The sequence below is a fragment of the Microchirus variegatus genome (assembly GCF_963457635.1).
Source record: "Microchirus variegatus genome assembly, chromosome: 2".
NCBI lineage: Eukaryota > Metazoa > Chordata > Actinopteri > Pleuronectiformes > Soleidae > Microchirus > Microchirus variegatus.
In genome coordinates, this window is record NC_139803.1 from 42,792,164 (window position 1) to 42,803,462 (window position 11,299).

Sequence of the window (11,299 nt, forward strand, 5' to 3'; positions counted from 1 at the left end):
CTTACCTGTGATACAGAAGATTCACTTAGGGGGAAACATGGCTTGTCCGAAGTCGCCGGCATTGGACCTGGATGACGTCTTTAGCTTAGCCAATGCTACATGGCACCTGTTTTAAGCCGAGCCCTGGAATAAACTTTTTTTTTTAATTTGTATAAATATAGAAAATAAAATGTTTTATTGTGACATCACATACACATTTTCAGGGTTTGTTCATACAAGCATGACTTGTTTTTCAGTCGTGTTAACGTCCATTTTCATTCATGAACAAAACATACTTGGCATTTAAAGTTGACGTAGGGAGGTTCATGCAACGATTAAACTTGTGAACGGACACCGAATGAGACAGAAATTGCCGGATATTTAAGAGCATTTCAGTTAGCGTAGCGTAAACCAGAAGAAAGCCAGCTAGCTTAGCTCTGTAGCACAACAAAAGTGACGAGTCCATGTGACAGGAAGTAGAAATAACATTCAATATAAAAATATCAAACGTGTACTTTAATAATAAAGACATTTGACAAGACTTGAATCGACTGATCGATCGATCGATCGTTAGCGCAAACAGTCCGTCGTGTATTTCCGACGCAGCATTTCCAGGTCACCTGATGGTGCGGTACATCATGAAGTCGACCGTGGTGCATCGTGGGAACTTTCCGATGGAGCTCTCCTCCACCGGCGTGTAGACTTTGATCTGCCGCATGTGAGTGTCTCTGCCGTTCTGATGGTTCGCCAACACGGCGATCTGGATCATGAAGGTGCTGATTGGCTCGTTGGTCCGCTGGCACACACACACACATACACACAAAGGTTAAAATCAAAAAATCTGAATAGAAACAGCCCGTGAAACCTGATCGTAAACCACGTTAACGTCGTCCATTTTGTTTGTTTATGTGATAAAAATCATCAAAATACAGCCAAACGTCCTCAGTTCGTGTCCCTGAACGCATCATCATCAGTTTGTTTACGTCTGATCATGTGATCGGGGTTCAATACCTGGTTGATCAAAGAGATGTGGATCCAGCCGCTGGGCTCCACCATCTCCAGCTGCTGCAGGGACCAAGACAAAGAAGACAGTTAAGACATTTAATACACAAACACACAGTTGTTGTTGTTGTTGTTGTTGTCGTAGTTACCCTGACTTCCTGCAGGTTATGGAAGTTGTTGCCCACTCTGACGGAGATCTTACTGGGTGTGTAGCTCTCATCGGATTTGTAGTCGGCGTAAATACACAACATCTTCACAGTCGTCCTCCTCCTGCACGACAACACGCGGACTTACAAAACAGCAGCACGCAAATAAACAAAGTAGTACACATGTCCAATCACACCCCCCTCTTCCTCTTGACTGCCAAGTCACCTGAACTGTATGTTGACCAGGTGAGGCTGAGATCCGTCAGACTGCCAGTAGGTCTCCAGGTTGTCGTCCCTCAGCTGATCCACGCCAAAGCCTGGACATCAGTGGACACTTGAGACAAACGCACACACTCTCTTACACACACGCACACAAACAAACAAAAACAAAAACCACTCACCGGGTTTACAGGAAGACAGGGACCACACCGCCTGGGAGCCAATCTCCCGCACCGTCCCAGTCCGCTCCAGCTGTTTGGGGTCCGCTCCAGGCGGGGTCTTGCTCGGGGTGGCCATGCTGCAACGGCTGAGACGAGAAATTTACGAATCCAGTCACGAATCTACTTTAGCTTTAGTGATTATTTGACAGTTTGTGTCACAAAAAACAACAACAACAACAACTGTGTGAGTGGTTAAAATATGGTGATGCAGCATTCCCAACCACTGCTTGCTAGCTCATTCTCCATAATCACAACCCCAAAGTGCATTTTCAACAGGAACACTCTTGCTAACATTTTAACAAAAAGGTATAATATGCAAAATAATCAAAGATAACACCATGAAATGTCATTACATGCTAAGAGACACAACAAACAAACACAAACAGCGATACAACTCGGCATTCCCGACTGTATTTTCATAGTAAATGCACATGTTGTATGTAAATACGGTAAATCCATGTTCCAGGCTGGACTGGAAGGATGAATAAATCACTAGGAGTGTATGTTGGCTAGCTTGAAGTTACTCACGGTTGTGTGTGGAGCGGTGGCTAGCTAGCTAGCTAGCTGCGAAGAGCTAACGTACCTCCAAAGCCGTTAAAACGCAGTTTTTTTTCCCCAAATACGGAGCCAGACTTCCAGGAAAAGACAGTAAAAGTCTCCGGAAACTTGTTAAAAAACCCATTAAAGGCGGACCGCGTTCACACAGACCGCGTTTAATCCCGTTTCGTTTAACTTCGCTAGCGGTGAAACGGGTCGCGTTTTTAAGTGCGTCACGGCTGTGACGTCGCAGGATGTGTACGTCGCCCTCCCGCCATCTTTGTGCCGGCTTTCCAGGAGCACGAACACGTTGCCCGAAAAAGAAGTTTCTCCCCCGGGTTAGCAGCGACTTAAACGTCCCCTCTGTTGTTGTCTTCCACGCCGCGGGAGGACCGGAGCCGGAGAGCGGTGAGTCCACGACCCGACGCCGGCGAGGCTGTCGCTTTTTCGGTTTTTCGGTTCTCGCGGAGCCGCGTTTATTTTTTAACCGAGCAGCTGTCACAGTGCGGGGCCTCCGCCGCTGGTGTCGGTTGAGAGCGAAGCTAACGGTTGGCTAAGTGTTAGCTCGCAGTGAGCACCGTCCTCGGCGTGGATCTCACGCCTCACCCGAGCCCCAGAGAAGCTGCTCGAACACTTGACACTGTCCCCGAAGTCTTTTAGAGAAGTTAATGCGCGGTTTGAGCGCGGAGTTCGGCCTTAAAGACGGCGCCTTTAGCTGTGGAGGAGCCCAGAGAAGATTGCGATCTATGTGATGACTCCGTATTCCGTTCACTTATGGTCCCAAATAAAGCTAATTCTGTTGTTTTGACAGACGTGTATATACATTATATACAAACTTTACCGTTTTGTTCGGTCACGGGCGTCAGTGAATGATTTCGGGTGATGAATGAGAGGGTTATTTTGGGGTTATCTCGGTCCATGTTGGGTGGTAACGTCACGGTATTTTTTCTTTTACGCAGCAGGACATGTAGATAATCAGACAGTGATCTCAGTCAGTTTCTATGGTTACTGTGGTGCTGTGGATGATCGATGATTGGAGAACAACCTGAACGGCGGAGAGGCTTTAGGTCTGATTCTGAGTCATTTAAATAACATGCTGTCAGCTCTACATTGTCTTCGTCTTCTTCTTCTTCTACATTTCCAGCAGAAGATCACTCACCTCATGGTGTAATGCTGCCCCCCACAGATTCACAACGGGGTTACACACACGCACTCGCTCACTTTTGGCCAGAGCAAGTTTGAAAGTGTGCAGAGATCCGAAAACGACGGTGGCCCCGAGGTGCAAAACACAAACGCAAATCGAGAAACACAAACGCAAATCAAGAAACACAAATCAAGAAACACAAACGTAAATCGAGAAACGCAAATCAAGAAACACAAACACAAATCAAGAAACACAAATCGAGAAAAACGAATCGAGAAACGCAAATCAAGAAACACAAACGCAAATCAAGAAACGCAAATCAAGAAACACAAACGCAAATCGAGAAACGCAAATAAAGAAACACAAACGCAAATCGAGAAACAAACAAAAATTGAGAAACGCAAATCAAGAAACCCAAATCGAGAAACACAAATGGAGAAACGCAAATCAAGAAACGCAAACGCAAATCAAGAAACGCAAACGCAAATCAAGAAACACAAACGCAAATCGAGAAACAAACAAAAATCGAGAAACGCAAATCAAGAAACACAAATCGAGAAAAGCAAATCAAGAAACACAAATCGAGAAACGCAAATCAAGAAACACAAACGCAAATCGAGAAACACAAACGTAAATCAAGAAACGTAAATCAAGAAACGCAAATCGAAAAAAAACACAAACGCAAATCGAGAAACACAAACGTAAATCAAGAAACGTAAATCAAGAAATGCAAATCGAAAAACGCAAATTGAAAAAAAACACAAACGCTAATCAAGAACGGTAAATCAAGAAACTCAAACGCAAATCAAGAAACACAAAACGGAAGTGTATGTCTTTTTTTTTTATTTGCGTTTCTGTTTTGAGTTAATGTTTTGTGTTTTCTGCTTTTTTGTTTCCGTTTGTGTTTTGCACCTCAGGGCCACCGTAGAAAACAAAGAAAACGGACATCACAGAGGATGTGGACGCCCCCAAGATAACTCAAATGTTAAATTTAGCACGTAGAAAAAATATGCATTTGTATTAGAAAATGAAAAACGCGTGGCGTCTCTAACTGTCCTTTACTTATGGTTTGCGGCAAATGACGGAGTTTATCGTTGCAAACAGGAGGAAGTCACTACAAGCCCCATAAACACACACACACACTCACACATTTTGAGTTGTTGTGGAGGAAAATGTTAGCATCGGTTCTGAACGCTAGGTCAATCACTTACCAGTTTCTACTTATTATTGCTAACTTTTTACTATTTCTAAGTACATTTATTAAATGTTTATACCATATTTTTCCGCAGGAAGTGACGCCCAAATTTGGGTCGGTCACCCATGCGTTAGTGTTGTAACTGACCAGTTTGTGTCGCTGAGGCCCGGACACAGAAACCTGCTGACCTACAGCTCCTATTGTTACAACTGCAGTGAACAATCGGTGAATGTGTTGCTGCAGCAGCGTTAAGTCTCTGTTTCCTCTCAGCTCCTCAGGTGCGATCGTCGGCCAGCGAGCCGTCCGTCATGGCGGACAAAAACACCAGGATCGCCATCGTCAACCACGACAAATGCAAACCCAAGAAATGTCGCCAGGAGTGCAAGAAGAGCTGCCCCGTGGTGCGCATGGGTGAGTGACGGGGAAACCGACAAAACACATTTCAAAAACCCCCCCTCAAAGTCGCAAAAATAACGCGCGCGAACTCTGCAGGTAAGCTGTGCATCGAGGTGACGCCGCAGAGTAAGATCGTGTGGATCTCGGAGTCTCTGTGCATCGGCTGTGGAATTTGCATCAAGGTAAAAAAAGAGGCACAAATAAACAAATAACTGACGTACTCTCGTGTCGTTTTTGTCTTTGTCGTAACGTTGTGGGTTTTCTGTCGTGGCAGAAATGTCCGTTCGGAGCGCTGTCGATCGTCAACCTGCCCAGTAACCTGGAGAAGGAAACCACACACAGATACTGCGCCAACTCCTTCAAACTGCACCGGTACGCTCCGATTCAACCGTAGCGATAATTGCCGTCCAACGCACAACTCTGTGCGTTTTTGAAGCCTAATTATCTGTGTGTGCAGGCTGCCTATCCCCAGGCCTGGTGAGGTGCTGGGGCTTGTGGGGACCAACGGTATCGGGAAGTCCACGGCTCTGAAGATCCTGGCGGGGAAACAGAAGCCCAACCTGGGGAAGTACGACGTGAGTGTACCCGCTGAAGCCGTTGAACGAGGAAAAAAAACCCAAAAAAAGAAACCCTAGCTCTTTAACACTAAACCCGCCGCTTCATCTCCCAGAATCCTCCAGACTGGCAGGAGATCCTGACGTACTTCCGGGGATCCGAGCTGCAGAACTACTTCACCAAAATCCTGGAGGACGACCTGCGCGCCATCGTCAAGCCGCAGTACGTGGACCAGATTCCAAAGACCGTCAAGGTACGCCGCCGTCCGCTATCCGTCTGCGCGGATTGTTGTTGTTTTTTGGGCGCTTTTCCCACGACTCAGTTCCAGTACTGACGCTGTTCTGTTAGCGCTAGCACCTGCGAAAATGTGACGTCCGATTGGTCGGAGAGCTTCGTCACTGTTAGGAGTCAGGAGCGCGACGTCCGTTAGCAAGCGCGACGTCTACAATCTCTGTACCGAACGATTCTTTGAACAAATCTTTAATGAACTGGTTCTAATGATTCAGTTACACGGAAAACAACTGCTTTACAAGCCGTGTTTTAAAAAAAAAAACACGTCGCGGCAGTTTCACGCGGCCTCACTATGACGACTCCGCCCACGTTGAGGACGTACTATAGTAATGGAAAAACCATACCAAACCGTGTAGATTTGAGTCGAGCCGTGCTGGAACTGGGTCGTGGAAAAGCGCAGTTTGATGTGATGTGTGAGCTGTGAGGGGGGGTTGGTTGTAATGGTTCACCTCCGCCTGCAGGGGTCAGTAGGGTCCATCCTCACCAGGAAAGACGACACAGACTCACAGACGCTTGTTTGCAAACAGCTGGGTAACTCGCCCACACACACACACGCACACCTGAGTGCACTTTATATATATATATATGTGTGTATATTTTTTGTGTTTTGTTGTTAAAATTGAATGCTATCTGTTGTTGTTGTTGTTGTGGTCAGACCTGAGTCACCTGCGGGAGAGGAACGTGGAGGATCTGTCCGGTGGTGAACTGCAGAGGTTCGCCTGCGCCGTGGTCTGCATCCAGAGAGCCGACATGTGAGGACACACACACACACACACACACACACACACACACACACACTTAAAACCAGGTCACATGACTCAGCAGTAGATGGACGTGTTGCTGCTTATAGAGGCAATTTTATTCATATCAATAATCAATATTGATCAGGTGAGCGATGTTGACACACTCTCTCTGTGTGTGTTGTGTGTGTGTGTGTGTGTGTGTGTGTGTGTGTGTGTGTGTGTGCGTGTGCGCGCAGATTCATGTTTGATGAACCGTCCAGTTACCTGGACGTGAAGCAGCGACTGAAGGCGGCCATCACCATCCGCTCCCTCATCACGCCAGACAGGTAACAAACATGGCCGCCCGCCATCTACGACAAACAAAAACAAACAAACAAACGTGCGTTTACGTGATGATAACCGTGTGTGTGTGTGTGTGTGTCAGGTACATCATCGTGGTGGAGCACGACCTCAGCGTCCTGGATTACCTGTCCGACTTCATCTGCTGCCTGTACGGCGTGCCCAGCGCCTACGGCGTGGTCACCATGCCTTTCAGCGTCCGAGAGGGTGAGCACGTGCTAGCATAGCGTAGTATCGGTCGCAGAGTCGGTGCGGCCGCTCGCCATTTCCCCCCTGATGTCCTATTAAGTGACGTCTGTCGTCTTCTCAGGTATCAACATCTTCCTGGACGGCTACGTGCCCACGGAAAACCTGCGGTTCCGCGAGACGTCGCTGGTTTTCAAGGTGGCGGAGACGGCGAACGAGGAGGAGGTCAAGCGACTGAGACACTACCACGTGAGCGCCGTCCTCGTCTTCGTCCTCATAGCCCCCGCCCCCGTCTGCGCTCTCCTCTTCCTCAGTAACCGTCTTTCCTGTTTTACCGCAGTATCCAGAAATGGCGAAGACGTTGGGCGACTTCACGTTGGAGATCAAAGGAGGAGAGTTCACGGACTCTGAGATCATGGTGATGTTGGGAGAGAACGGTACGTCAGTTTGACCACGCCCACCATCCCACGCCCCGCCCCTGTCCTGTCATGTGATGATATCGTGTATTTGTGCGTCCACAGGGACGGGAAAGACGACCTTCATCCGGATGTTGGCGGGAGGATTGAAACCCGACGGAGGAGGTGAGCGAGGGATTTCATTGTCATGTAAAAATCTGCTTTAAGTGGCTCCGCCCCTCTACAAACGTATCGCAGGCTAGTGTTTTTACTATCGTGGCAGCCATCTTGGAATCCTATGTCGCGGTTTGCAGGTCCTTGAAATCCTTTTGTGCGACGAATAAGTGAAGTTGTTATTTAGGTAAATGTCTCCCTTGATTGTTACGACGCCACCTAGTGTTTCATGACCTGCACTGCTTGCTGTACGTAAACTAGGCCGTAGACGTTGCGTCGTAATTACTAGCGGTGTTGTTGACTCTGTATTCTAAGATCTCGGTCTCGCCAACCGAGATCCCAAAGACAATCACTTGCGTGCTTGTCCTGTGTCGTCACATTCTGTCCTTGAATTTGAGGACATTGGTCCTGGAAAGTCCTTGGAAACGCAAACTTGGCTAAATGCTAAGCCATAACTGTGTTCCAGGTGATATTCCAATCCTGAACGTCAGCTACAAACCTCAGACCATCAGCCCCAAGTTTAAGGTGAGTCCTCACTGGAGGACCGTTTCAACGTGAGCTTTGACGTCGAGCTTAATCTCGGATCGATAATCTCTGATAATCTGAACGCAGGGCAGCGTCCGAGCGCTGCTGCACGAGAAGATCAGGGACGCCTACACTCACCCGCAGTTCATCACCGACGTCATGAAGCCCATGCAGATCGAGAGCATCATCGACCAGGATGTAAGAGACTTCACGCGTGCGGTCGTAATCTGAAAACAGAAAGAGATGCGTTTTATTGCTATTGTGAAGAGATTTGACGTGACTTTTATTTTGAAAAACCCAGGTTCAGAACCTGTCTGGTGGTGAGCTGCAGCGAGTCGCCCTCACCCTGTGTCTGGGCAAACCGGCAGACGTTTACCTGATCGACGAGCCGTCGGCGTACCTGGACTCTGAGCAGAGGTTGATGGCCGCCAGGGTCATCAAAAGGTCAGATTAAGCCTTTTATTTTGTTATTTTTTTATTTTATTTTGCGTTTCCGACACTAAAAACGCCGTTGCTCCGTGCAGGTACATCCTCCACGCCAAGAAGACGGCGTTCGTGGTGGAACACGACTTCATCATGGCGACCTACCTCGCCGACAGAGTCATCGTGTTCGACGGGATTCCCTCCAAGACGACGGCCGCCAACACGTAAGAGAGCGCCGCACGTTTGTCTGGCGATTTGTGTGAGTGGTCAGGTGACTGACGTGGCGTGACCGAGGTGTTTGTCCGACAGGCCGCAGAGTCTGCTGGCGGGGATGAACCGCTTCCTGTCGCTGCTGGAGATCACGTTCAGGCGAGACCCCAACAACTTCAGGCCGAGAATCAACAAACACAACTCCATCAAGGTGCGTTTGTCGGAGAGCCCCGCCCCTCCCCCCTTCTGCCACGAACACTTGCTCCTCCCCCTCTGACCTCTGACCTTTGCTCTTTATTCCTGCAGGACACGGAACAGAAGAAGAGCGGCAACTATTTCTTCCTGGACGATTAAATCGACATCCCTCTGCGACCGACTGTGACTTCCTGTGACGCTGCGTCCAACAAACAAACAAACAAACATTGTGTATGAAATCATGAGTCGTTAACATCATAGAACATGACTCGGCATATTTTAACTCTCCTGACAACAATAAAGTTCTGACCCGTGTTTTTTTCTGTCCGTGTCTGGTGGTGTGTTCAGGGACTTTGTGTAAAAGGTATAGTTTACTCGCAAATAAACATCGTAAAAGTAAAAACATTAAAAAAAACAGGTTATAGTCAATATTTACTCAACATGTAAGCTAACTGCTACAACCAGTGATTTGCTGATGGCTACTGTTGAACTATGACGCAGTTTTGTGTGTTAATGGCAATGTGATTTCACATGAATAAAGGCAATAGCAAACGTCACAATAGCATTTTAGCAAAAGGTTTGATTTCCTGTTTTTCCTGACGTTAACATGAAAAACTAAAGCGTAAAACATTTACTTAGTTCCCCTTTTGTTCCATTAAAATGGTACAAAACAAAGCTAACATTAGCATAAAACAAGTTAGTCTTAGTTCTGAAATATTTCATTTTGTTCCATTAAAATGGTGGAAAACAAAACTAACATTAGCATGAAACAAGTTACTCTAAGTTCCGAAACTTTTCATTTTGTTCCATTAAAATGGTCGGGAACAAAGCTAGCATTAGCATGAAACAAGTTATTCTTAGTTCTGAATGTTTCCTTTGTTCCATTAAAATGATAGAAAACAAAGCTAACATTAGCATGAAACAAGTTAATCCGAGTTCTAAATGTTTTCTTTTGTTCCATTAAAATTATTGGGAACAAAGCTTAGCTAACATTAGCATGAAACAATTTAATCTTAGTTCTGAATGTTTCCTTTTGTTCCATTATAATTGTAGAAAACAAAGCTAACATTAACATAAAACAAGTTAATCTTAGTTTTTTTTTTTCGTTTATTCCATTAGTAGTAGTAGTAGTTTGAAAGGAAGCTAATATTAGCTTGTAAACGCATTTATTTAATACCCAGTTATTAATCAATATGTTTTTTATAAACACAGTAGATAACAAAGCTAACATTAGCATGAAAACGGACTCATACTCTTGTATGGACAAAAAGCTTATTATACCTAACGGACACTTGGCTGTGTCGGGAAAACTAAGCTAACATTAGCGTGTAACGTTTACACTTCCAGTCATTTATCCCACTGCTTTTCACGTAGAAAACAAGCTAACATTAGCATAGAAACTAAGCTAACGTTTGACTACTTCGATGACGTTATGAAAACAGTGGAAACCGCGTGACCACGGTGAGACTGACTGTCAAACGCTGCCCTCTGGTGGCGTCTTCATGTAAGACAGCTAAGTGATAAGACATCGCTTTATCTCTGGCGTGTTCAAAGATAAAAGACCTAAGGTCTCCATGGCAACTGAGCGACATAAAGATAAGTCAATGATTGACATGGACTTTAGGGTCTTACACACACACACACACGTAGTGTGTAATAAATGTGTGTGTGTGTGTGTGTGTGTGCGTGTGGTAGCGCGAGGCAGAACTAGACTTTGTCCGACCGGAAGTTGGCGAAACTTCGAGCTGCTTCACGAAGACGGTGAGTCGACGTGTGTGTGTGTGTGTGTGTGTGTGTGTTGTTTGTTTGTTTGTTTGTGTGTTGTGACGTCACTGAGGAGTTGCGTTCAAGCGTCGCCTCGCAGTGTCCGGGATTTTTCGAACTTCTCCTCTCCGGCAGGTGCACCATGACGTCATCGCCGCCGCCGCCGCCACCGCCAGTGACGTCACCGGCGACGTTATCGGTGTCCTCGTCGGAGCTGCAGGCCGAGTTCCTGCGAGGTGAGACGCGCGCAGAGGCGGTTCTAGAGTCTGTAGGGGCCCGAAGCAAAAATTCCCAGGGGGGCCCTTCCTTCCGACCAGTGTTCATCACCATTGTGTCATAAATAATCTGACACCAACGAAAAATGAAAAAAAAATTTTTTTTAAATGAATGAAATAACCTTGTAATTAAAAAGTATGTGAAAATATAAATGTAAAGAACAATAAAATACTGTAAATAGCTTTTAAAAAACTATATAAACTTAGTTTAAAAAAAAACAAAAAACATTACACTGTAAGGAACTCACATTATAAAACAATATAAATAACAATAAAATACTGTAAATAACTGATAAAAACATATATAAACTGATTAAAAAAAGATATGAATTACGCTTATATTTTCCAACTTGCAGAACGATAGCTTCACACAGGTTAACGTGAG

General features: G+C 45.9%; 2 protein-coding genes across 5 annotated transcripts; one reads left to right on the forward strand and one right to left on the reverse strand.

Moving 5' to 3' along the window:
- Positions 1-356: 356 nt before the first annotated feature.
- On the reverse strand, positions 357-2,311 carry anapc10 (anaphase promoting complex subunit 10). Of its 4 annotated transcripts, none has more exons than XM_083910031.1 (6): positions 2,096-2,311; positions 1,529-1,644; positions 1,354-1,444; positions 1,131-1,251; positions 991-1,044; positions 357-775 (listed from the first exon to the last, which is right to left on the reverse strand). In XM_083910031.1, exons 2-6 carry the CDS (start codon positions 1,641-1,643, stop codon positions 596-598), a joined length of 561 nt encoding a protein of 186 aa, XP_083766157.1. In that variant the 5' UTR covers position 1,644; positions 2,096-2,311; the 3' UTR covers positions 357-595. The 4 variants fall into 4 exon arrangements, with proteins under 4 accessions (XP_083766157.1, XP_083766155.1, XP_083766154.1 ...); XM_083910029.1 differs by having other exon boundaries at positions 358-775; positions 1,529-1,653; positions 2,151-2,311; XM_083910028.1 differs by having other exon boundaries at positions 358-775; positions 1,529-1,653.
- Positions 2,312-2,382: 71 nt separating this feature from the next.
- Positions 2,383-9,207, forward strand: abce1 (ATP-binding cassette, sub-family E (OABP), member 1). Its single transcript, XM_083910009.1, has 19 exons — positions 2,383-2,512; positions 4,714-4,854; positions 4,936-5,021; positions 5,114-5,211; positions 5,297-5,414; positions 5,510-5,647; positions 6,147-6,216; positions 6,341-6,437; positions 6,665-6,754; positions 6,853-6,974; positions 7,078-7,202; positions 7,294-7,390; positions 7,475-7,534; positions 7,989-8,047; positions 8,135-8,245; positions 8,349-8,491; positions 8,572-8,694; positions 8,780-8,891; positions 8,987-9,207. The coding sequence occupies exons 2-19, from the start codon at positions 4,752-4,754 to the stop codon at positions 9,032-9,034; spliced, it is 1,800 nt and encodes a 599-aa protein (XP_083766135.1). The 5' UTR covers positions 2,383-2,512; positions 4,714-4,751; the 3' UTR covers positions 9,035-9,207.
- Positions 9,208-11,299: the final 2,092 nt, after the last annotated feature.